General features: G+C 35.9%; 1 protein-coding gene across 5 annotated transcripts in view; it reads left to right on the forward strand.

Annotated features, from left to right (window-relative positions):
- Window positions 1–27,975, forward strand: part of ULK4 (unc-51 like kinase 4) — a 214,152-nt gene that overhangs the window by 126,979 nt on the left and 59,198 nt on the right. For 4 of the 5 annotated variants that reach the window (XM_071429586.1, XM_071429588.1, XM_071429590.1 and 1 more), the window contains exons 33-34: window positions 20,319–20,485; window positions 23,717–23,815. In XM_071429586.1, coding sequence (XP_071285687.1) covers window positions 20,319–20,485; window positions 23,717–23,815 — 266 coding nt within the window. Of the gene's footprint in view, window positions 1–20,318; window positions 20,486–23,716; window positions 23,816–27,975 lie in introns of those variants that run through there. The other variant, XR_011679579.1, reaches the window with a different exon arrangement.

A 27,975-nucleotide genomic window follows, 5' to 3' on the forward strand; every position in this document is an offset into this window, starting at 1 on the left:
AAAAGTTGAACATGAGTCAGTAGTGTGCATTTGCAGCATCAAGGAAAAAGAGCTCTGCGATGAGAAAGAAAAACTGAAAGATTGAGGAAAGTGACTATTCTCCTCCATTTATTGTAGTATCTAGTTTGTGCTCCAAACTATAAGAAAGACATTGACAAGCAGTAACAAGTCCAAAGAACGGCAACCAAGATGTTTAGGAGAGTGGACCACATGATGTGTGTATTTTCAGACTCTGCCTGTACTATTATATGAATGTATTCCTTTCCAGGTGCAGGGCTTTGTATTTGCCTTTGTTAAACTTTGAAAGGTTTCTGGCAGCCTTTTTTTGGAGCTCTTTGGCTTCTTGAATTCTTTCTGAATCCATCAATCCTTCATCGCGTCAGCTGCTTTCTTCAATGTCATCTGTAAACTTGCTGAACATGGATGTTAATACATCCTATTAACACTGTGTCTGTGCTGTTAATGAAGGTATTCAACATTCATGAGCTATTTTCCTGTGTTAAAAAAAAAAGGCTGAAGACAGAGTATTATGGTCAATTTCATAATTTCATTACTTTCCCTTATTTCCCCTTTACAGTGTGATGAATTAATTCATGTATATATGGAGCATCAGAAATTAAAAACCATAGATACTTGCTGAACATCAGAAGAAACTCAGGTTAGATGGTCAGTCCTGTCGAGATTTTTGTATCTAAGAGTCAAGGCATTAGCAATGAAGATTTCCTTCCAATTTTGTACATGCCCTTCTTCAGCTACCAAGAAGCTGTATTTTTGCAGGCAGATCATTTAGAGACCCACATCACTGTTTCTTTTTGTGCCTCTTAGCCTTCAGAACTCTCCCTTGCTCAAAGGAGTTGTATGAGGTGATAGATTTTTTTAAAGGGCTGTAGCTTACATGTTGAACTTGCCTCTTTCTCAAGGAAATCTTGCATGATGGCACTTTCTGCATTACTGCTTCTGTGATTTCCTGTTATTAAAAATGATATGGTTGTGTATTTCAGCAACTTTCACAGAAGGTAGATTGCCTGGTATTAATTTCTTTCTTCCCTGAACTGTGTTCTTTTGTGTTAAAATACATCAGACATGTACTGATAACCACTTAAAATGTTTAAAGGTGAAATGGAGAATAACATATGCAATTGAAGTCACAGAGGGAATTTAAAATGGCCTGTACTTGTGTTATCAGCTATTAAACATTTGTTCTGTTAACATTAATGATAATTTCTACTTAATAATCAGAGGGGAATACTATGATTCTGTTTAATTACTGAGACTGGAATTCAATAAGGAGAGTAGGTTTAATATAGGGTCCCTTGTAAATAGTTAAGGAAAGATATTAAAAAGCCAAGACAATTGTGATCATTTTCAGGAAAGTCTTCTAAGAGAGTGACACTTACCCTCTCTTCCTGTCTTGGCTTCTGGCTGCCAATCCTTCTTTTTTCCCTTTCCCCATCTTTTGATATTGGGCAATTTTACGTACACTTGAGAGAGCACAGAGGTCCAAATATGTATTCAATCTATAATAATCAGTATCTGATGACAGAAACCCAAGTTAATGCCATAATTTAGAGAAAGACAAGCCTTATCAATTAAATATTCTTCACTAGCATCCAGCAAATAGAATAGTGCTATACATGACATGTACAAAATATAGATATGTACTTATACATTATGTACTGTAAAGATCTATTAATTAATATGTCTCTGTGACCTTTTCAGTATTCACTTCTCATTTTCTTTCTAGGATGCCTGCAGTCTCTGTTTTGGGTTTGTAACCACTGAGTTTAATGGTGTGTTGGTCAATGTCTGAGGAGGGTACCCATGAAATGATCCCACAGGCTCAGTCAGTCCATGGGAGCCGCTCACACTGGAGGGTGTGCTTATAGTTGGGTGACATAGGACAAAACAGCACCAAGGTTCCAGAAATAGGGGCAGGGAGTCATCAGTGAGGAGGATGGTGACTTAACTGGCACAGAGGTAAGCAGAGATATAGGATGCAGATCTATATGAAGACAGGTATTTTTAGTTTTACTGGTCATGAAAAAAACAGCCATTCATCACTTTGTGCCTGTCATATTAAAAGGGTTGACATTGGTTGACTCCAAAATGAAAACCCTGTTCTAGATGCTAAGATTCCTAAGCAGGTGTTGTAGGAGTACAATGGTTGATCATCTGTTTCTATAGACAGGCACTAGAGCAGTCTACTGAAAAGACATTGTCTCTCTTAGATGTGTGTCTAGTGATAAGTACTGACATACTGACAAATTTATACATAAGACAAACCATGAAGTCAGGGTTGGCTGCTTGATAAGTGAGTGGTGTGAGCATGAAAGGCTGCTTCATTATGTGGATGTGATGATTAATAAATAGCCAAGTGCACCACAGTACTTAATGTAGTGAAATTCTTATACTCAAGTACAATTAACAGATGTATAAACCTTTTATTTTGCTTTCAGTTCAGTCTCTTTGTTGCTTTTTTTCTTTACTAGTGACTTTTGGGGGGGTTTTGGTTTGTTTTTCACATAGTTTGTACAAATTAAAACCAGAAAAAGTTGAATTGTTGTCTAGTTAGCAGTGCTTTCCAACTCTGAGTATGGTTTATCCATGGGTAGTATTCAAAGGAAAGAAATGTCTTCATTCTAACTGTTGCATCATTTTGTTTATAGGAAGAGTTTGAGTATATCATTGTAGATTGATATACATGATTGTAGAGAAATGTCTTTGAAAGACTTTAATTGCTTTGCAAGGATGTTCATGCTGAAGAAATGAACAAAACATCTTGTTAGAAAATAGATCTTGTAGGCTGCAGTGGATAACTTCTGATAGTCTGTATTTATTCTTGTGCAGCTATTTATTCCTGATAATGCATCAAATTTATTATGTTTATATAAAAAGCTATTTTCAGCATGTTTCAAAAGTAATTCCAAGTTTCCACTGTTATTCAAGGCTAATCTAGTAAACTGTTTTCAGCCCAGTATTGCTTATGAGTGAGTTTACATTTTTAGCTTTTCTGAATCCCATTATACTCCATAAATGAGTCACCAATTTTTTTTATGATGGTTGTGTAAAGAGATGATTTATATAAAAAGTTCAATACAGTCATGTTGAATTGAATTGCCTTTCCCAGACTGCACCGCTGTGATCTTGTGTTTGGCTACCATACTGAAGTAACTACCACTAGCAGAGTACAAGCAGAGATGTTTATCTGAATGTTAAAAACAAGTTTCCATTATATGATAGAGAAAATCCTAAACTATATGTCTTAATGATGTTGAATTTCAAAAACTAAAATAAAAAGGTTATTATGAGGTTTAGTGCAATAAAAATAGTCTTTGAGTTGTGTGAAAATGTGACCACTCTTAGTAGTATGTGGCTCTTTAAGCAGTTTGTGTAAAACCTGGAATTCCTAAGGACCTTTGGTGGAAGTGTAGAATGTCAGCTACAGCAGGTCATAATATTCAATATCATACTAAGAAAGCATGCTAGGTGCTTAAAGCAGGGACAGTTATTAAAAAGAACAGATCTGCAATAAAGTTTGTAGTCAGATGATCATAACTCATTTGCATCTCATGAAAGAAAGATCAGCTTTCATGCTGAAGTATCCTTATTCATCTTGTGGTCCACTGCTTTGACTTTTAGTCAAATGTCAAGGGACTAACTAGATTTCAGATGTCTTTGTGTATTGTATTGTTAAAGTCTGTTAAATACCTGCATATCCAAGAAATGACACTCATGAGACCAACATCCAATTTCAACCTTTTTCTTGAAAAACAAAGGAAAAAAATGTCTTTTGAATTCACAGATCTTTACAAAGTAATAGTTATTACTACCATAATGATGACTATGAATTCTGAGCTCTCTAGATAGACCCCAAACACTTCTAACTTACCTAAACCTTAGGAGGATATTCTTCTACCTTTCATTTCCTCAGAGATAATTTGATTTCAGCTTCAGTCTCCAGAAGACGTTTGATCATGGTGCCCATAGCACACTTGTAAAGAACAGTTTGTAGCTTCTTAGCCAGCTCTTGTCACGTAATACATTCACCAGTATTCATGAAATTAGACAATAGACTGCAGTAAGTTGATAACCCAGATCTTTCTCCCTGCTGCATCCACCTATGCAGTAGTCTGAACTACAATGCAACACTGAGAAGGCATTGGTGTGTCATTACATGTGACTTGGATTTTAGGGGTAAAATGGAGTTTTTGGAGTAGCTGACTTCAAAGTCGCATCATTTTCTTCCAGGGTGTGAGAATTTAACTAACTCTTAAGGTGATAATCAAGAAGAGGAACATGGATTAGTCATACAGAAGTCTGCTTGCAAGGAAAAGGCAGTACTTAAAACTTCTGCAGAATACATTGCTTAAAGTAATATGCCCTTTAAAAAAAAAAAGCAACAACAAATAACACCAACAGACTTGGTCTGGGAAGAAATCAGATACACATTCAGCCTGATTCTGAAGTAATTTACTAATTCCTTATAGCTTCTGTTTTTTCTTAGGAGTCTCCTGCAGAAGTTTTACATGATACAATATAGAAGTATTGTACGTACACAGTTTGTGGTAATTGGGAGTGGGGCTGTGGCCGAGCCTCATCCCCAATGGGCTACAGCTGTGTAGGTCAGGTGAGCAGCATTGACAGCAATGAGCCATGGTGTGCCCAGGTGCACTGACCAACCACTAAAGGGAGCAGAGGGCACACAGGTGCAATGTATGAAAGATAATGGTATAAAAGGTTCTGCTGAAGAACAAGAAAGAGCAGATGTGTGCAGTGTTCTGAAGTGAAGTTACTCTGTATGGGCAGATGCTTGCAGCCTTCTGATATGGTATGGTGTTACTCTGGTTGAATGCTTAAAGCCTGCTGAAGTTGTATGGTGATGCTCTGTGTATTGTGGCTGTCTCAACTGTGACAAGTGCTACAACAAAGTATTTGTTTAGTGACTGAAGATAGAAAAGGTGTTTTATGGTAGTGCTTTATATCTGCTTGCTGTAAAACTTAGTTCACATGCAATTTATTGTGATTTTGAATTGAGAGATTGACAGGGAGAATAAATCAGGGAAATCAGTAAGAGTGAGAACCTAAAAGCATTTTTTCTGTGTTTATTCAATGTTTAGAAACAAAATGCTCTTAATTAAATCAATGTAAGATAAGAAATCATTTTAAAATAGAAAAAATAAATGTTTCATCTTGTCTGAGTAGTTCCAGTAGTACACCTTGCAGCCTCTGCCATGCAGGATGTAAGCCTTTTACACCTCCTTGCCAGTACTGTATTGGTTAGTTCAGCTCTTGAGTACAGAAGTGTCTCTGTGAACATCTAAAAATAGTACTCCTGTGTTATGTGTCTTGTGTTCATTTGAGTTACAGTTTATATGAGAATTCAATGGGGGCTGAGCCTGAAGAAGTTTCTTCTGTGATGTTATGAAGCTCAGAATGCTTTTTAGCAGTATTAAGACATATTTTTCTGACCTAAAATGCCAGTCACTCAGATGGAAGTGTGTAACATCACATGGGTAAACTTAGAAGCCTAGTATCAGAAAAGATACGTGGGAATCATGTCAAAATAGCATGGTTGTAGTGAAGTCTTTGAGGGGAAAAAAAAAACCTGTGCCATCCGGTGATATTCATCAATGCAGCCATCTGAAAAGGATGAAAATAGAAATTGTAATTGCTGTGAGGAACAGTTATGCCATTCAAGCAGAACCAAGCCTGTTGTTATTGAGAGTCATACCCATAAGGTACAAAATGTCACAGCATGCTTGCTAGAACTTCAAAGGATAAAATAAGTGAGTAAGGGCTCAACAAGTTGTTACATCTTGTCTCTCTAGTGCTGTACTGTGAAAGAGAACTGGCATTTCTGTGGCTGGGGTAGGTGTCCTGATGCTTTCTATACCTGTGACCAGCCAAGCAGATCATCTTGCAGCATAGCTGCCTGCTTGAGCTACCTAAGATGTCTCCTTTTATCGCCTAATTGATGGAAAAGAACAGAATAATGACAAAAAATATTCCAAGTCCTGGAATTCCAATATATTCTTGTCTGAGAGGCTTTATGCAGACATCTGATTTTACAACTGATCAGCTTAGTTTAATGGTGGGAGGTTAGTTCAATAAATATATCAATGTCAAAGCCTAGACTGTCTTTAAATTTCTGAGATGCCAACCATAATAGACATTTCCTGTACCTCTCCAACACCTAGACAAATTTAAGATTTAAGGTTTTGACTGAGTGAATACTCTGATACTACTTGGAGGCAGAAACCTAAATGGAGAAAGTAAAATTTTTTGTTAAAATGAAAGGCATAAATTTCCCATCAGGTTGAGGTTGTAGGTATCCAAAGGTTTCCTGATAACAAACTCAGGACTATAAATCAGGAAAGTCTTCAAAGTCTTATGCTCCTTCTCACCTACTTAGTCATGAAAATGACCTTTTTTTACCTCCTCTTTAGAGACTGTGGTCTTTGCATTTTTACTCTATGTGCTGCTTTTCCTGCAGTTTGATTCAATCATTGTCATTTGACATTATGGTACTATTCCCATGAACTGCAATTGAAATAATATGTATTAGCACTAGTGGATTGGAGGAAAAATTAATAACTAATTAATAATTTGAGGAAAAATTAATAACTAGGTAGGCATGTGCCTATCATATTAGCTACTGGTTAAATATTGCTGATGCAAACTATTTGTTAAAGAAAATAAATTAAGTCTAATTATGATGATATCCTTGTCTATCTTGTCAGATATAATTAGTAAGCTGAAAGCTCATTTTAGGACATGAAATTAAAAATTTAATTGTATATTTGAAAATAGACATATTTTAAATACAGTATTACTACAGCCATAGGTTGTAGAGCTATTACATATGTTCTATTCTAGCAGTTAGAACAGTCTCAGTATGAAAGCAATGTACCACTGCCAATTTGAGGTAAGTGTAAAGTCACAAAAGTACAAAGTACTATACACAAAATTAAACTACATCAATCATTCTGTCATACATCAGATGCAATTGTATCATCCTACTGAAAGAAGTTCTTTTTGGCAGAACCAGATCTATCTAGTGGACAGATAAATGAAATCTGAGGTTTTTCACTGCTTTGAAGAATGGTTTGGGGTTTTTATTTGTTTTGTTTTAAATGTCTTCAGCGGTTGTTATAGCTCCTATGCAGCCAGATGTGTTTGTTTTCTAAGTTATTTTCAGGAAAGCTACGTACTGAATAGGGATGTTTAAGCCATTTGTGGACAACTAACTTGAAAATAATTTCCTCTTTAAATCAGAAAGGGAATTACATCATAATGGATAAACTGAAGTTATATATATTTTTAAAGCCTTTTGAAATTCCCAATTTTTACGCAAATATAAAGCAGTAGCCTATATTACTTGAGACTTTTCTTGTGATGTTCTTCCTCTTCCACCTAAATATTTTTTATTTTTCAGACTGTTGCCTAAAATATCGTTTAGATATAATCTTTTTAGGATGATGCTTTCTTTTGCTCTTCAGGATCCAATTTTATAATATTGTTTAGCTTAGCTTTTCCAAACAAGTTACATTTTAATGTGCATTTTATATTCAATAACTCATTTCTATAGTTAAATTTCTTTTGAAGTCTTTACATATGGATTTTATACTGTGTTAAGGTAGTATATATTCAGGTGAGTGTGTTCTCATACAAGTTATTTAAAAAGTTACCACTCTCCAACTGGTAGATTTTTCCTGTGGCATTTGATCAATACCTTGTAAATCTGAGAGGGTAACTAATTTTGTGTGTAGTTACACACGATCATTTACATTTTATAGCAATGTATCTGCATGTGGTCAGTTTTTGTAAGTCAGCTGGTGGGAGAACCTGTTTGAGGTGCCGTTGAAACCTCCAGCTGAGGGACAGAGGTTATTTAAACTGCTGTGACAAAAATGTCTACCTAATGATGCTATTTATTTTTTAAATAAAATGCATTGCATAAATGTAATCCAAACTTGCTTATCCATCCTTTAAAAAAATTTTATCTTAGTTTAAGCTTTTTCCTAATTGAACCAAGATGGTATTTCTGTAAGATGGGTTTATGAAGACAAATCTTTCAGCAAAGGTATTTGTTTGAGGACATGTCATGGGTTTCTGATCTGAGCTTTAAGCAAATCAGTTTTACTTTTCTCTTAAAGAGGCCCTCACTTGATAAACACTGGGGAGTTTTGTTTTATAAATAAGGTTTAAATGTTTCCATAGATGTCTCCATGTTGTTAGAAGATATTGCATCAGCTGGTTGTTCCTTTGTTTTGGTCGAGGAAAGTGTTTCCCTTTGAATTTTTCAGATCAAGGGGAGAAGAAATAGGATAATTATGTAAAGTCTGAAGCTGTCTTCTGTCTTTTAAGAGAATAGAAAAACTGGGAAGATTTTTTTCCCCTCTACCACCCACCTTTGAAAAAGATAAGAAACTTCTTGTTCACCTGCATTCATCCAGTTTCAACTTGTTTAGTCTTTCCTGAGGGCCATTCTTTCCTTACTTATCATATTTCAGATTGCTTTGTCAAAAATCTCCAATCCCTATTCCACTGAGTCATGGAAAAAATCCAGTAAAGTGTTGTTAATGGATTTATTCACATTTTTAAAAGATCATATTTCCTAGCTAACATGTCCATATTGTGACATAAAGTTTTTATCCGATGATGTATCCATGAAATACAACTTATTTCTCTGGATGACAGCAGAACTAATGCTACTATATGTATTATGTAAAGACTGAAAGAACAGTAAAATTATCCATGATGGCTGAACAGGTTTTCCAATACATATTATTGCTGAATAAGCACAGACAGATATCATGTATTTTGATCCCATCATTCAACCCAGAATGATGTGAATTGTGGGTTTATGCCATTATTTATCTCACTAGAAGAAAAAGGCTCAAACTGTTACTTTGCGTTTTCTTCTGAAATTACATTGAATGTTGCTAAGAGAACGTGTCGTTCAAACAGCAACACTAAAAGATTAATTTAGAGGTAGTATTTTGTCTGTATTGTGAGGAAAAGTCATAAGCAAGATAAGGAAAAGGAAGACAGAATACCCAAAGGAACAGAATTTCAAGGCAGGTTTACAGGTTTAGACAGAAGACATAGGAAGAACAGCATTGCTTACAGGGTTTTGCTTGCCTAGGCTATGGGTCAGGCAGTAACTGAGACCAAGTCTGTGCGTTATGGGATCAGTCTCTGGAGAGCCCAGTCTGGGCTGAGTGCAAGAACTGATTGCAGGGCTCTGTTGTGCACTCAGAAAGAAAATCTGCGTTCATGAAAGGTGTGCATGCAGTGCTACAGCAACACATCCAGAAAGCCTAAAATGACAACTCCTGGCAATAACTTCCTCATTTGGTTCCATGGACCTGGCCAGTGTGGGTGCTCCCTGTGACATCCAGGATCCCAGGCTGAATTGTAGTCACTCTCCCAGTTCGGTGCAGTATTCTAGCAGGCCAAATTGTACAAAATGTTTGAACTCTACGTGCCCTGAAATTGCTTGTCCTGGAAATTTAACTACACATACCTCTTATTTCTGGTGTTTACTTGCTGCAGCTTCTCTCCAGTTCCTGCATGATTTGTTGACAGTCTAGTTCCAGAGAGTCCTCCAGTTTTCCTAACAGAGCTGCATTTACTTGATGTAAATCCAGATACACTAGGTACAGGCTTTATTTTTTCTAGCCTACTTCGTAAGTCCCTGTCCCTAAAAATACAGGGCTTATGCATTAAGGGTAGTCAGTTCTTTCTTTCTAAAAATGTTGATGAACAAAGGCAAAGGACAAGCTAGTTTGAACACAGGAGAGGAAATTTTGAACACGTCTCATCTATTTACTGGTAGGAACTGCGTATTGCTTCCTTCTGGAAAAGTGTGCAGTCCTGTAATGAAACACATTGGGCATCCCTATATCTGTTTGACATGCTGTCTCTCTGAAACAGAAGTCTTTATTCACATAAAGTGTATTAAATGTGCCATGATACCACTATCTATTACAATCCTGAATCCTAGATGGGAAGCAGTGACCTATGTTGAACTTGTTGCAGAATATATTGTCTTAGAAAATGCTGTGGATATTACTTCATTGTTTCAAGCTACAGTTAAATTTTATCATCCTTAATGTTTGTCTCTTCACTTGTGATAACATGGAGGGGAGAAACAGAGAAACATGAGTCCTTCATTGCAAGCTCCCCTTTTCTCCCCACCCCCATTATCTTGTCAAGCTGAATTTCTTTGTCTGAACTTGCTTTCTAGAATCAGTGGTCTGGGCATAAGCAGGCTGAAAGACAAATATAGGCATGTAGTTAGATGGAGGTGCATAGTGGTACTGTCCAGGGCACATAAGAAGTGAAACATGAAGCACAACCTGGGGCAGGATGGTGAACGCTCCTTGTGTTGGAGCAGGTTGGTAAACCTGCTGTGATTGTGTAAGTACATTAATGCCTAAAAAAACACCTGTGCCCAGTAGAGCAGGCATGGTAAAGGAAAAGGTATTGTCATGGTTTAGCCATGGCTGGTGACTGAGCACCACACAGCCACTCAATCAGCTCTCCCCCAGTGAGGGGACAGAATTGTAGGCATAAAAAAGTGAGAAAAAACTTGTAGGTAAAAAGTAGTTTAATAGTATAGGCATAAAAGTAGTTTAATAGTTAAAAAGATATCATAAGAAGAATTTTAAAAATTCTAAGGAAAAGGGAGAAAAAAAACCCAAACCATGGAGAGAAAAATAAATGCGAGAAGGACAGGTGATACAAATGAAAACAACTGCTCAACACCAACTAAACAATGCCCAGACATCCTGGAGCAGCATCCACCCTGCCAACCTCTCCTCCTCAGTTCTGTCGCTGAGCGTGATGACAAATGGTGTGGAATATCCCTCTGGTCAGCTGTGTCCCCTCCCAGCTTCTGTGCCCCTCCAACCTGTTTGTTAATGGGTGGGGTGAGGAGTAGAAAAGGCCTCCACTCTAGGTGCTGCTCAACTATAACCAAAACATCCCTGTGTATTCAGCACAAAACCAAACCAGAGCCCCATGTGGGCTAATGTGAAGAAATTTAACTCCACCCAAGTCAAAACCAGTGCAGGTACTAAACCAGTACTTGCATATGAAGTTTCACCTGCTATTCTGTTGCACATCTTCACGAGACACACACTGAGATCCTGGCTGCCTAAATCACCTTTTTCTGTGGCCATCTCTCTCACTGTAGTTTTATCAATGTTCTTAACCTCTTTTTCACTTGGGAAGAAATTTGTTGCCCTCAAACAAACCAGTGTCCAGATTCTCAATTAAAGCATCACGTTAGCACAGGATTCATTTTGGTTTATTGCTGGGGAGGGCAGTATAGTTCACTGTTTTTGTTTTACAGCTGGGTGGTTTGGATCAAGACAGCCTAATAGGCCAAACCATTCTGTGTGATCTCCTTCCAGAGTTTTTGCAGAAGTTTTGCCAGGAGTCTGAGCCAGTCCGTTAACATATGGACACAGGCTTCACTACTCCCAGCAACAGCTACCCACATAAAAAAGGGTTATCCACCACACAGTGTCATTTACAGCCATGTTCCCATTGTGTGGATCCTCTTGAAATAGGGGAAAGAGGTATGGAGCACAGAATCAAACACCTGCAGGCTTGCAGTTCTTTCAGCGCCAAGACTGCCTCCTACAGTTCTTTCAGAGCCTCTTGATTGCTGAGCTCTGGTACCAGCTGACCTAATTCAATGTAATCTTTTGAAGTTGAGATAGATGGGATCAGGTAGCTGTGCTGACAGAAGATGAAGGATCTATTGACCTAGGTTATTCTAATATATATTAGGTAGGGCACTATAGCTAGCATATAGCTAGTGGCAGCATGATCACAGTGTGATGGGTTCCAGCTCAAAGATCCTAGTGGTAAGGTTGAAAATCATGGATAGGTCAGAGTAGAAAAAGCATACTATGCAAACAATACAAGACATATGTCTGAGCCAGTTAACAAGGAGGATAGCATAACCTGAAGTGAATAGTCAGTGGTTGGATTTTAGAGGTTTAATCAGGTGTGTCATTGGTATGGTCATATGGTAGCAAATAAAGGGGTCTGCTGGTCAAAGTTATCCCAACACTTATTTGGAAAACAGTTGATGTAAAAAGAGTAGGCTTAAGGCAAATATAATTTGGGGCTATAAAATATAATCTGGTCATAAGGGCTAAAGCAGATGTGCTATCATGTAACATCCTGACCTCTGTTTAAGCCTTTTGATCATTTAAGTGCAAATACGTGAAGGCCACCTTGGACAGTTGCAATTACTAGTTGTCTGTTTTCATTTCTGTTGAAAATGTAATTGATCAATAACACAGGATGTAACAGGAAACTGTGGCATAGATCCAATTCTGTTGTAATAACCAGCAGCAAATTCCATTTGGGGGATAGTCTAGTCTTTGCTCTTGTTCTTTGGTGCAGTTGTAAGAACAGTAAAAGACTCACTTAAAAATCCAAGTACTTCTACTCATGTTTTCATCTTATGGCAGACTGATGTAAATAGTCCAATAAGAATATAAATAAGTGCTTAATATCTTTTCTTACAGAGCGTGACTTTTCAATAGAGAAATGTGTGAAGCTTTTACCCTTATCCTTTACTGAGTATATGTGGGAACAGTATTCAACCATGGGTTATTTTGGCAACTTAGAACTAAAAACTTCAGAGAATTTTCTGAAGCCAAGGTTCATTGGTCCTTATCACTCCCAGCCCAGGGCCTCATGAAGGCCAAACTAGAGCAATTAAAGCTGTTGAGTGCTGTCAGTTTGTGACAACAGTTCAGGGTTCTATCTGTATTCTGAAGCTGTTCACATCTGGTCTGTATGGGTTTTGTTAAAAAGACCGCTCTCTAAGTTTGAATTTGGTCTCTCAAGGATTTTGGTAGAAGAGAAAGTTGATGTCAAAGCAGAAGTGTGTTAAGGTATTTGAAAGAGATAAATAGGGTTTAAGCTTGTGTGACAGGAAGTCTATTATTAAAATAGAAATATCTTTAGAAGAGTTTCTAGTTCTAAATTAAGCCCAGGATATAAATGCCTCTGTATTTTATCACATGGTAATTGTTGAAGACATGATCATTCAGAGCAGTAACTCAAAAGTCTTTACTGAATCTTAACTGACTTCAAATCTTGCTGAATGCACAGCATTCCTAACTTTACACAAATAACACATTTAATTTAGTGAAGAACTTTGCCTAGCTTTTGCCATTAATTTTAGGACCTCATGCTCTCTTTGTTTTTCTAAAAAATAGACACTATATATAAACTCACAATGTGCAAGCAGAAATTCTTCCATGTAGGTGTGAAGCAGCAACTGCTAATATCTCAGACTGGCTTTAAAGGAGGTTTTAAAGGCTGTTGTCTTTCTAAGAGTTAAGTGTCCTGTTAGATAGTCTTGTTCCTCATGCAGATAATTAAAACCTGCTGTTTGGAAAATCTTCTAAGCATCATCTACCTTCTGTCTGACAAAACCAGGGGACCTTGCTTTAGTTGACACCTTGTAGGAATGGAATAGGGTGTATTGGGTTTTGACTTGAAGTACATCATGCTGTAGAATTGCTGTGATTTATAAAATGAACCACAAGCTCTAATGTATCTCTGACATGTGGGGAGATATCTAACTGAAAAGTTCCTATAAAGTTTGCTTAATAACAACAAAATGACAGTCAATCCAAACAACATAATTTCATCTTACTGAAGTCTTGGTTTATTTAATTTTTAGTATTTTATGATGCAAGGTTGTGTTTGCAAATACTGCACAATTGACAAATTAAACGGTAGCAACAAAAATACTTGAATCCACACGAAAAGAATGCAAGTTAGGTGTTTAATATATGCACAGTTGGTGACAGAAGTATTTTAAATGTATGCCCTGGGAAGCCACTGTATTACCTCCACCTCTTTTCCTCCTCAGGTTTCCCAACTAAAAGGGTCATTTGGGTGTGTGAATTTACTTCAGGCAAACCTGGGTGTCAGCAGCATGGCATCCAAACAAATCAAATTGTCTGTTCACATAAGACACTCTTAATGTCTTATCAACTCTGTAAATAGATTCCCTGAATATTATTACAGTCTATAATTATGTAGTAGTTACTCATAAAAATTGTAGAAAATATTTATATCTGTTCTGTTGTAACTAGAAAACATTTGAATGTTTTTATATTATTTTCCAAGGGAAGTTACTTTCTGATCTTTCATTCCATCCCTGTTGAACAAGTTCATGTTCAATGAATTTTACTCCTAGGAATGAGGACTATCTTGGTAAGTCTTGACTAGAACAAAGCCCCCCACCTTCAGAACTTTGGGGCTATGTACCCATATGTGCTGTGAACTGAATTTCAAACATCTTGGATACCTTTTCTGAATGAATTGTATAATGCTTGAAAAAAATTGAAATTTTGTCCCAGATGGGAAACTCCTTTTTTTCTTTTTCCCTTTTTCTTTTTTATTTTTTCATTTTCAAAAGCAGCAACAAATCAGGAACTCTCGAGGTATCAGTGATTATACTTTCAGAAATACTCTTCCTCTGTGTATGTCATCCTAACCCTGTCTTTTCACAGAGAGCAACCACAGTCCAGCCTAGTTTAACTAATTTCTTATATTCTATTATTTTTATATTGCCCAGTAAAGCATATTCAGCGGTACGTGATTTTATTATTTCTAAATTGTTCAAGTTGCATTTTCACTATCCTTTTTTACACTCGGATACTTATGAGAGAATCCCCCTGGTTTTCTATCTTTTAGTTGGCTAATCTATACACCTGTTGGTCTTAATCAACTCCGTGTTTGATTCATAGATTCAATTATAGAAAAAAACAGATTTCTGTGTTGGTGGGGTTCTCGTAGGTTCAGAAGAGTTTGACTCCCTGGGGAGTCTCCAATTGTGCAGTCTTTTTTCACAAGAGAAAGTTTCCACCTCTAAACTGCCTTCTAACAATAGCAGGTAAACACTGCCAGTCCAGGAAAAATTAGAGTTATGTTGTGCTTTGACTTGAAGCAGAATCATGTTGCTTCTGAGAATGTCAGGTCTTTATTCCTCTCAGGCAGTCATACTCAAGATAACATAGAACTTCCCAGTCTGCTTTTGACCAAGCTGTAGTGAAGGTGATAACTGGCTTTTCTTCCCTGGTTGTCATAATCCTTTCCACATCTATTTTCTTGTATGTGAGAGAAGGACTGCCTGCTTGGGCACCATTGGTGAATGCCCTACATTCCATGTGTGTAGAAAAAGCTGAGCCACTCTTCCCACAAAGGGAAGCTCTGGAGAGCCTTGACCACTTCAATATGATAAATTCAAATTTTGTCCCTTAAACCTAATGATTCTTTCTTCAGTCATAAAATGTCCAGTCATTCTACCAGGGCTAGGAATAGACTGGCCAAAAAGAGTCTATTTTGTAAATAGACTATATGTAAAATTTTCTTCTTTAGATACTATTCATTTTTAAGATCAGAATATAAAATAATTTTCAGGGCAGGAGCCATGAAATTGATTTGCTCAACAGCCAAATAATTGTTTTTCCACTTGATGTAACATTCATAACTCACCAAATTTTGAAAACATTGGTGATCTAATTTTCTATTCCAGCTTATTCTTACCTCAATACTATTATAGTGGTAACACAAATAGTTCCTAAAGCATAAACAGTGACAAATAATAACATTAAAAGCAATGAACCTTTTTTAAAAATGCCATTACCCTAAAAATACCATTTGCTTTATGTCCCCTATTTTTAGTTCTTCAAAACAAGAAAACTTAGGTAGTAAGGCTGTGATGCAAAGAATGCAAACTACGTCCCAGACTTATGTAGGTAAATAAGGTTTTATGAAGAGTCTTTGTCATCATGGAGTATCTTAACTGCTCAGGTACGTTCACTCATTCCTGTGTGAAGGAATCGATCCTGTGTTTCTACTTAGCAATATTTTTGAGTTTCAGCATTAAAATTTAAAATATTATAACATATGGTTTCTATTTAATCTGTCAATATTGGTCCACTCTGTAAATAAAATAAGGAAGAAAGGTCTAATGCATGTACATTTGGTAATATCCCTGGGGAGTCAGTTGTGTAGGTGTGGTACTAATGGAAAAAGAGGCACTCCAGAGAGCAATGTGCAGAGAGGAACAAAGAGAAAGCTTTTTGCTGGACTGAGGGTTTTGCTGCTGGCTGCTTGGCTGCACGGTAGCATTGTTCGGAGGAAGTGCACCTGCTCTAACGTTTTCTTCAGCTGGAAGCTGACAGGTTTGTTGAATGCTCTAATTGCTGGTAGGCATGAAAGGATTGCCTAGAAGATTGCTTCCTAGGCTGTGCTTTGATGTTTCATATGATTTGGAAGTGAAGATTTCTTTTCCTTTATCCATCTTACTAATAGGTGAGAATAAAAAAATCTCCTTTCAGCTTTCATTCCAAAGGTATCATGGTGCATTCAGTGTGATTAGCTGTATCATGGGCCAAAAGACTCCTTTTATCTTTTGAAAGGTGTGTAAAACACCAGCATAGTCATCACAGTCCACATTCATAAAGCACTATTAGCTACATGTTCAATTCATTGCAGGGGTCTCTGGGCAGGAGAAATAGTCTGCTGTGAACACTAGGTTTGTCAAGTGCTGTAAATCCATGGCTAGAAATTTTGGATACAATCCTTTTAATACGTATTATAAATTTTGGACCACAGTTAGAAAAGGTTCTTTGTATAATTCTAATTATGTTAATTTTTAAACACAATAATTCTAATACAATATGCAAGTTTCACCTTATTTTTCAGCAAAATTTGAATAGCAGAGAACTGCAGAGGCTTGATAGTTTCAATGTCCTCCTTTTACAGATGACATGACTAATGCACTATGAAGTCTTTTACTAAATTCAGATTATAACTAAAGCTACAAACAGTACAGTGTGATATATTTTGTTTGCAGAAATATGCAAATTAATAGAGTAACCAAAAAAACTCTGGTTAAATTATAAGATTTTATTTAGTTCTCTTGCTAGGAAATACCTAGCTGAAATAAATTATAGTGCATTATTTTCACCCATGTAAACTGTCACTGACTGCTTTCTCTTGAGAGGGTGAGCTATTGCCAACATACTTGGAAGCACCAGAATACTTGATTGCAGGTTGCTTGTCCAGGTAGAACAACCTTCCTCAACTGGATTTAAGTCTCCTCTATGATACAGATTTTGTATTCAGATCCATCACTTGTGAAGTTCAGGAGTGCATGAAGTGTGGGCCTTTTCAATCAGAGCCTATTTCACTTTCCAATCAAGAGTTGAGAATTTATGCATAAGAAACCTATGTCTGGTATATATGACTCTGAAATATAGTGTCTGAAATTTTTAAAGATGCATACTGGTTGAGGCTTTATTTAGGAAATTGTCATTCTTTAATCTGTTGTAAAATTTGGGAGAAAACCTTCAAGGTATCTTCTGAAACTTTGAGATATGTATATGATTTTTGTATTATGATTTACTGAGTTATGAATTCAATTTCCTTTTTATAAAATTGTATTTTTTTTTTCAAATTATCTGTTTTGCAATTCAATGTTTTGAATGCTGAAACATGTCTGTCTTGATCTTTATAAGTGCCTTTTGAGCAAACTGGTTACAGTGCCAGTGGTCAAGGCATTAGACTTCTATGGAGTTTTGTCATGGTCACTGTAAATTATAACAGCTTCCCAAATTTCTGTTCTGAGCACAAAGTGTGTGTATTTTGTTTTGTAGTGTAAGCAAAGAGTATATTTATATGTCTACAACTGTGACCTCTAATTTTCATTTTCTGACATGATGAAGTATTTTTAAGAGTATGCCTGGACCTTTATTTACTTGGCCAAGAGGTCAGTCTGTTGCTTTTGTCTGTGGGACCAAGTGTTTATCAGGTTTCTTTATGAATCACACAGCACATTAGGTGTACCAGTGTACCAGTTCTAGACATCTTTATAATAAAGTTTGGATGTGCTAAATTTTCCAAAAGTATTTTAAGTTCAAGACATTTTTTCCCCACAAAATTTTCAAATTTGACTTGCATATCTTTGTACGTATAGCTCTGTGTGAGCATGTATCTACCTAAATGAAATTCATTAGTTCTGATGTTTTAGTTAACTAGGAGGTAAACACGAATATCTCAGGTGTTTGGAGGCAGGGATGCTAATACACATACCCTTAGAATGTAAGTACTTCAAGAAAATAAAATCTAGGTGATTATATTATTCATATCTCAATGGATGGGAGAAGATTGAGTGTTTGCTTCACCTCCTTATTCACCAAACAACAGAAATGAGTCAGTTCTGACACTCAGGCTGGTACAGCCAAGGGAATAAGCAAGTGGTTCTGTTCAAAGCTGAAAGTGAAAGGATTGCAGATCACAGTCATGGATCCTGGTATTTGGTTCACTACTAGTCAATCCCATTGTTCACTCCCTAGACAACCCTATTAGGTTGTGACTACTGCCTGAAAAATTCTTAGTGATGATCCATCCATGCAATGCAATGCCTGCTTATGAAAGTGGCCTTCTCAGCAATCATCTCCAAGTCACTGTCCTTTGGGTTATTTGTAAGCCATCTGGAAAGAATGGGATGACTCATTCATTTTGATGTGGCTATGGGTTTTGTGGCCATAGACAGAGAGAAACAATGTGTACTTGGTCATATCCCTGCAGGCAATTTTTCAGACTTCACTTTCATAAGGACCAAGTCTTACTGGACTGTTTCTTTAGGTTTATTCTGATTTAGTCTATGGAAAATAGTCATGGACTAACCACAAGTTTTGTGTTGGGTAGACATGTTTTTTTTCCTCTTTGTGGGTATTGGTGACATCATTTAAATGTGTCATTGTCAGATGCACACTATCTGATTTTTGTATGAGGTGTTCAGAAATGCAGCAGAAATTTGACTCTAAAAAGGGAGAAGGAAATTAATATGTGAGATTAGAATTATTTCATTTTGAGAGCTTGGTTTATTTAGACAAAATTTCAGGAAATTCAAAGCTTGTCCTGAATAAACTGTTGTGAAAGTCCAATAAGCTGTTGTAAAAGAATAATGCTAGTAATCATAAAACTACAGAAGATGTGAGATAGAAGCAGAGTAAGAATCTTAATGACCTAGAACCATAACTGTATTCTAAATGAAATTTATTTAATTTCCTGAGGAAAGTATTAACAGTGAGGAATAGGAGAAGAAAATATTTTGTAGGAAGTTTAATTGATAGAGTATCTTTCAAAGATAAAATAGTTCAAATCCCCAAAAATTTGACTGTTCTCAAAAACTGGTGCAAGCACAAAATGTGTTCTACAGTGTCTCATATAAATCATGTGTTGATGTTTGTAGAAATATATACAATGACCTTTGAAAAGATAACTTGTATAAGAACACTTTTTACTTCATTGAAATCAGTGAGGTCCTTTTTTGATGCCATGGAGACTAGAAGCTAATATACTGATACACTGCAGTGTTACTAGATATGTGCAGCCAAATGAACGGCAAGTTTAAAAGATGGTTTGCAAAGATATTATGGTTTTGTTAAGAAACAAAGTATGTTTCATCACTTATGAAAATCTGAAAGACATAGAGTAAGATCACACCTAATGAACTCAATCACTTTGTATTTGAAAGTAAGAAAGATTCTGAATTGAATCAATATTGTCTTGGATTATATTTTTCTGCTATGTCAATTGATTTGTGGTTAGGCAAGCTACAGGAGCTGATGCTATTGAATTCTAAAGGCGCTTAAAAAATCTCCTTCAAAACAAGGAGATATTTTCAGGAAACTTTTTACTACCATCAGTAAAACAAATCTTAATAACATTTTAATGTTGTATGCAGTATTGCATTTATAATGCTCTTCTGAATATATTCTTTGTTAAGCACAACACTGTTTAATTCTATAATTAAAGCATATGGGTCAGTTCTAATATACAGACCAGTGGAGAAACTTTAGGTTCAGTTAAGAAGCTCTGGGTTACATCTTGAAGTGTCACTTTGTAACAGCCTGTAGAAATTGCTAAATTCTTCTGACTAGGGTTTTTGTGAAAGAGACTTGTGACCATGCTACAGAAAAGTTTAGGATTCAAAGTAGGTTTTAATTTAATGAATCCATGCAGTTAGCAAATTTGATTGTATCTATTTTACTCTCTTTATGAGCCAGTCCAAACAAAATAGGAGAGGAGGTAATTATAGTAATGGAGAAAAAGAGGAAATGTAATAAATATTCATAAAGTATGTAAAATTTGTTTTTGTCATAATCTATTTTGTCTAGGTCACCTTCCACATTGTTCTTGTCCTGATAGCCTATTTATTTTTTCTATTTCTTTTTTCCTTACTTTCTACATAGGACTGACTCATCACGTCTGTAATCTCCTAACAGAAGCTGTGGCCCTGTACTTGGAGGCAGATGATAAAAGAAACACCAAGACAGCAAATGTGCTGCTAGGGTCCTTACTTGACATTTTGCAATACATGCTGACATATACAGCAAACATTGTGCGCCAGACTTTGCAGGTATGGGACTTACTCATGGGAACTTGACTGTTTTAAACAATTTTTTAGATAACTTCCTATTATCCTTAATAACAAGACTCCTGCTATTCTGATTTTATGGAACTTTTAGTGTAGTGAAAACTCAATTTGTTTTCCAAGTTAGTGTTTGAACCACTGCAAGTCATGGCATTGGTGGGACTTCCTACTCCAACAATGACATCCTCCTCCTTAAAAATGGAGCACAAAATACAGTTCAAAGAAATTTCAAATAACTCTCATAGTAGGATATGATGGAAAAGCATTAATAATTTTTGGACATGATATAAATCTATCAAATATTACTTTTCTTTTTAGATCGTCTACCAAATTTTGAAGTTAATCAAGTGGAAGTGATTTTTGTATTTACACTGCAAACAACACGTACTCTTCATGTTAGGTTTTTAATGTTCTTGGTATTATTCACTGAAGAACAGATATTTGTCAGGTGAAATATCTCTAAAGGACAGAGATTCAAAAGATTGCAGATTGGTTGTAATACCTTGCAAGATATGGCTTCTTTAATTCCCAGAGTCCCTCTTCTGTGGGTTGGTTGGTTGGTTTTGGTTTTTTTTGTTTTGGATCTGTATTTTTTGGTTTGCAGGGTTTTGTGGTTGGGGAATTGGGTTTTTATGGGAGTGGTTTATTAAGTAGTCTTAATGTAAAGAGTTGCTTTTGAAAATTGAGCTTTTTTTCTTCTTTCTACATTGATTTACACAAGCAGCTATGTTATCAACCACATTTCACTGCGAGGTTTTTGGTTTGGTTTAGATGTGTGATGGTACAATATCTTGTCTTTTTTAAGTCCTCTATAAGCAGGTTCTGTAATGATATTTTCATCTAAGAATCACTTCATAGATCAAATTTTGTAGGCTAATTGCTTGTTGTCATATTTTTGGCATCACTCCATGTAATCATAAAGAGCTGAATTCTGTACTTATGCTCCATACAGCAGTGGTGAGGCAAATTATTCTGGAGGACACATGAAGAGAGAGGATCTTGCACATGAATTGGTAATATCAAATTGATGGGTTTTATTTAGATTTAAAATTAAATCTGTTTGTTCAAAGCCAAATTCTGTTCTGGCTTTACTTGAATACAACAGTTGATTGATGCACTGAAACTCCAGCTCCAGTTTTGTTTATCTCTCATCACAGTAGTCTGCTTTGCTCTTTAAGTTTAATGAGTAACAAGGAGCAGCTGCAAAATCGAGTTTTGAAGCACAGGTCTATTCTGTGTCCATATATTAATTTTACAGTAGTGTTTCGTGTCCTGACACTACTCATCACAAGATCCCTGAGAGCTCTACATAAGTACACATACTGTATTGAATGGTGGCCATTAGTTATTGACTACATCGTTTTCCACTATTCACGTGTCACTAAATGCATCACAAATATTATTCTTGGACTGTTTTTATAGAGATGTTCTGAGTAAGATACCATTTAAATCAGAACTTGTAAAACAGAATCAAATCTTCTTGTATTATCCATTTCTGAGGCCTAAGTTGTCTTTTACAGATGGTAGTACCTTCACTTGAATCCTTTTTATTTTACTATTTTATGTGTAAAGTGATAACCTTATCCAGCTGCATAGGCAATACTTATCATCACTTTTCCATTGCACTAAAGTACTTTATGCTGGATGGTGCTGATAACTGTATCCAGGTTCAGGATAAGAGTTCACTCTTTGTGGTCCAAGTACTTTCATATTAATTTGCATGTCTGTTTTGTCATATGTCCCAGAGGTGATCCACATTAGCTGAAAAGAATTTGAAATTTCAATTTGATATATTGGCTCTATTTTGTGACTCTGGCACAGGCTGTGGATGCCCCAGCTCTGGCAGTGTTCAAAGCTAGGGTAGATAAGACCAGGAGCAACCTGGTCTGGTGAGATGTGTCCCCTCCTGGGAGCGCATCTGGGTGTGACTAGATGATCATTAAGGTCCATTCGAACCCTTCAACATTCTGTGATTATATGATTCTACAACTTAAAGTAGGTTTAACAATGGTATAGTGTGTATCCTTCATAAAAATATGTAATTTCTTTAGTGCTGTTGTTCATTTTCTTTCCGGAGACACTAATATATATAAGTTAAAGAAAGTAGTCAAAGATTCCTGATGGAAGGTGTCTATCTTCTCATCCATGTACTAATGAGAAAAAGCTGTTTTAAATTTTGCTGAATGAAGGTGGCTTACTTCCCTTCCTTCATTAATATAAACATTCCATTTTTTGTCTTCTCTGCACTTTTTGTCCTTCTTGAACTTCAGCATTTCAGGTCATTGTGGTGAGTCTCAGAGACGGTCATACCAATGTGACTTATTGCCTGGAGAAACAGCTTTTCAGTTCTCTTTTATTTAGAAATCCTTTCCAGAAGAAAGGCATTATCCTTTCAACTCATAAGTATCAACAGTGGAGTTTGAGCAGTAGTGGCACCTGTCTCAGGGAACTTGTTCCCCTGTTCACTTAACCAAATTAAAACCTCCAAGTGTTACACTTGGACAGTGATTTTTAGGATTAAGCTATAAATGAAACACAATACAAATTATTCTTAAATGTGTTCTTTAGACAAAATGTTTATTTTTTCTCTAGCAGATTGACTGTATAGGGTCATGGTTCAAAGCTGGTGCAAGGTAATGACATTAAATGAAAAAATCCTGCAAGCCAATCTTTCAGGAGCCCTGGGGTCATAAATAGCACTGCATAGGATAGTAGTATGTCTTGATGATGTGGGGATTACAGTGGTCAGGATTACAAGTAGTAACTAATCTTATTACTTGAAAACTTTATTTTTTCTATTTCAGAAATAATTTAAATTATAATGTATTGTGAATATTTCAGGATACACAGAGTAAGGCAGGCAGGCAAAATTGGACAATATTGCTGAGAATCCTAAATTTTCAGTCACCTTGATTATCTTGGTTTGAGGGGTCTTTTGCAGGTACATTTTATTGAGTTTTGCTGAAGCAATGTCATGCAGGTCAGTATATTCAGCCTGTACAGAATGGCACGACAGCATGGGTCCCTTTGCTTTGTGCTTATTGTCACAGAGGGACCATAACTGCTCATTGGGAGCCCAGGAATTCTTAACTAGAAATGATGCATAAGTTCTCTTCAAAGTTCCATTCACACTTGGACCACTTAATGGACCTAATTTGTTCTTCATAACAGAACAATCACCAGGGTTGCTTTTGATTTCTTTTCTCTCTTGTTAAGGCACAGAAATCTGGGGCAGGAGGAGACACGCAGGCTGCCGAAGACCTTCTGCTTATCAATAAACCCCTGACGGACCTGATTAGCCAGCTTATTCAACTGGTGAGAGTTTGCTTGTTTGTAACCTTATGGAATGTTGCTGAAGTTGGAATTATGCAATTGAATTGAACATATTAGAGCTCTCTTTACCAGTTTTTAATTGTTTACAAGCTCCCACCTAGTACTCTAGCACTTTGTAAGTTACAGTCACAGTGACTTGCAGGTTACCAGTGATGTCAAAGTCTGTTTGTCCAGAGCATAGAAGTGGGATGGGGGGCAGACTGCAGGTTCTCAGTTTGGATACATACATATATATATATATATATATATATATATATATATGCCAACATTTGTCCTTCAAAATGGAATAGTCACCACTGCATAGGGAAAAGATGGCATTCAAAATTTGAATCTAGTAGTACTACTTCCTTTAGAGAAGTCAGTAAATGCAAAATTGGTTTGTAGAGAGTGATGCATTTTAATATTATTTTCTAGGGTTTGAGCCTTCTGAGTTTTCTCAAGGGTTTTATTTCAACATTATCCTGAAGGATTTATGAGTGGGAATGGTCCCTGTGATCTGTAAACATCTTTGAAGTGTGTCTGTTTAAAGGCAGTCCTTTCCAGGGTTTACTAAATGTACTGCATTGAAATCTCCGCAGAGGGCCACATTATGCCCTAATGCATCCCATCAGCTCAACCTCTGTCATACAGAGATCTATATTTACTCTGTGTATAATGGTTTGTAGTAGAGGAATGCTTCTTGAGCTGGACAGTGCTTTTAGAGGCTGCATGAGCCTGTAAGTCAACATAAAGCCGTTAAAATGGTATGTGAGAATTTCAGTGTATCACGGTATCCTTTCCAGGATATTTCACTTAGAGGTGTTTCAGATTCACTGTGTTCTCTTCCAGACCCTTTTTTTTTTTTTTCATTTAAATAGAGGATTTCAGGGTTTTTGTGATATCAGTACTGCAATCCTTCTATTATCTTTAGCACTGCCTGTCATCTATTTTAGGAAGTGTGTGATTCCTTTTTTATTAATTTTTGGCATTATACTTGGTGCTAAGTCCTCCTTTGATGGATTTATTTAAACCAGCTATTGACAAAGGCTTTTTGGAAATGTTCTCTGAATGACCTGAAACAAAGGGACTGAATTTCAACTATTTAATATTTCATCTTTATAAATTGTGTTAATTTATTTTTTATTGATTTTTTTAAAACTGCTATGTATGATAAATAGCATGAAATGAAGAAATGCAAACATTCATTTAAAATTAAACTAGTAATAATTTTAAATTATATTAACTTTTTAAAGAACAGAAAATTAGAGGCCAAGCTTTAACTCAGCCTATACCACCTGGAAGTCTTGTATAAGTTTTTAATTAAAGGATAGGATAATTGTATAGTTAGCATGTACTGATTAGATTGTGACTTGTCTTTGTATTTCAGAAGCATGGCTGTAAATTACCAGTAGGTTTTGCTTTGTTCTGTACTTCTGCAGATTCTGTTTTTTTTCAAATGCTTATTTTAAATCTTCTGATTTTAACATACAGGTAAAAGATAATGAGCACCACTTCCACTTCTTCAGGTAGACAGACACATACATACATACATGCATATTGTCTTGTTTTGTTTTGGTTTCAGTTTTTTAAAGGTTCTGTGAATGAGGGATTTTTCTCTTGTTTGGATCTGTGGAAGTTATTTCAGCTAGATTTGTTAAATTTGATTTTTCAAATATTTTTTTCCCACTGCTCTATTCAACATTTCCTGTTAAGCTTGGAAGAGTTTGAGCAATGGAATAATCATTTTAGTATTTAGGAATCACTTGTTTGAAATGGTTTATGCTCTAATCTCTTTAAATAGAAATAGATTATTTGTGAAGTCTAGAGCATGTCTCAAGATATGTGTGCTCCCTACTCCTCAAAATGCCTCAGGCCTACCTAAACTGAAATTCTGTGAAGCTGCCAGTGGTTGTTCTCTATATTCATTGAGCTGTGTGGGAACATAACCCCTTATTGCTGTTTTGAGGCATTCAGTTCTTTGTGAACTTGATTTTCTGGAGATAATGGAGAACTTACATTTTGAACTAAAAATGACTTTAAAATATTGAGTTAAAATTATTTTCTCTGCTTTGCTATTTCTGCCTATCTTAGCATATTTATAGTTTCTTATAGTCACTTACATAGTTTCCTAGTCACATTGTTTCCTATTTCCTAGTTTCCTAGACATATTGTTTTCCCTTATTGAAATGTGTATCCCTCAAGTAGATTATTATTCTGCGTCTCATTTACTTGTCTTTTTATTTTGCTCAAGTTCTATATGTTTTTCTTTCTCAATAATCCCTCAAAAATCAATGTGAGTAAAACTTCAAAATGTCAAAAACTTTGAATCAATTTTTCCCTTGTGTGGTTGTTATTTAGTCTGTCACTAAAGGCATAAAAAAGCAAGTTCTGGAAGCCTAGATTGCATTTAAATGAAACTTCAGCCATTTAACAATGCAAAAGAATAAATAATTACAAACTATGTCAGGAAACACTGCAAAAATAGAGAATTCAGTATTTAATCCCAAGATCATTATGACCATAATTGATCAATAAGAGGAAAAAAATTGAGCATTTAGTCTTCTCCTTGGCAGTTTTGTGTTTAAAAGTTAATTACACTTAGCTTTGTTGGGTAATGTTTCTTTGCTTAACGTAAATTTAATTTGCATATTATTCTGAAACCTGCAGCAATTGTAGAGCATACACAACACCTTCTAATTTTTGATGTGCCCATTATACTGAAAAAATTACTTTTGAAATCGCTTCAGTGTGGATTTTCACAAAGTTTCAGAAACCATGCCAGTACCTATAAAAAGGAATTTTGTTTTCTGTAGGTCCTAGATTCAGTTCCTAGGTGTAGATCTTCCAGTCATTTCTGAAGCCTACTAGACTCTGGGAGAGAACTTTTTTTGACTGCTGGTGGGAGGCTTCCCCATTATAATATTACCAGGAAAATTTCTACTTGATTACCATGCTCTGTGTTACCATTGAACATCCAGTTAGTCGTGTCCAAATGTGAAGAGGACAAATATGAAGCCTCACAAATATGAAGCACATGGATGATTGAGATGGTCTTTTTTAGGTATTTTTTATCTCTGTATTGCACTGATGGTAAGGCTGTGCCCAGACTTCATTTTCAGAGTGCATGAAGTTATTTGCTAATGAGTAATGAAAATAACTGCAGAAGAATGATTACTGGAGAATTTTATTTCACATGTCTTTCTCTAGGAATACAGACTGTTTTGTGGTCAGAGTGGAGAGTCATATGTTTATATGCTATATTTGAAGTATTCTCTTATACAGAGCTATCCTAAAAACCAAAAGCTCCTAACAAACACACCAGAGGAAAGAAGAAAATGTTGTTACATGCACAGAATTTCAGAATGGGGATTTAGTTTCTCAACAATTAGCCTAGATTAAAATTAAGTGAATATATAAATATTTTTTCCCTTAGGCAGGAGAATGCTGCGAAGTAAAAATATAATTTTTTTAAAATTTAAAACTGTGCCTATTTACTAATAAGAATAGCATAGTAAAGCTAGCAGATCAATAATGATGTTTTGCTTTTACATTTTGTAAAATGTTTGCAAAATCATCTTCCCTATAGATCCCCATGGTGCTTCCTTTACAGAATGTTCTGTAATCACATTAGTGACCTAATGAATATCTATCTCTTATTGTAATAAACTCTCTATGTGTATAACCTCATTAATGCACAGAAATAGTGTTCCCTCAGGGTAATCCAGGCAGTTTCATTGTCGCTCTAAAATTAGACGCTGTAACAATTCCAACGGTGTGAAAACTGCCACTTCAGCTCAAATGATCACACGTTTCTTGCAGTGGTTTGCAATTCATGAACACACTGCAACTCAGTTTAAAATGATGGAATTTTTGAGAACAGACTGCAGAAATATAGATGTGCAACCACAGGAAACTTCCATCTCTTTACCACATTAACTCTAAAATACACAGAGCAGGTTCCATCTAGAAAGGAAAAGAAAAGAGAACTTTGTGTTATAAGCTTGTTTACCAGAAGTTATAACGTGGCCATAAAAATTAAGCAAAGAGTAATACACTGCTTTCATTGCACAGAAGTCTTGTATGAGGTATTATTTTAAAGTAAGTGAAAAATAGATCGACAGTTTTCAGTTAGAGAATGGCAGAATTTATGACCTTAGCTCTTC

This window comes from Agelaius tricolor, unplaced genomic scaffold (assembly GCF_023055355.1).
Source record: "Agelaius tricolor isolate 1412-34295 unplaced genomic scaffold, bAgeTri1.0.p SCAF_6, whole genome shotgun sequence".
Lineage (NCBI taxonomy): Eukaryota > Metazoa > Chordata > Aves > Passeriformes > Icteridae > Agelaius > Agelaius tricolor.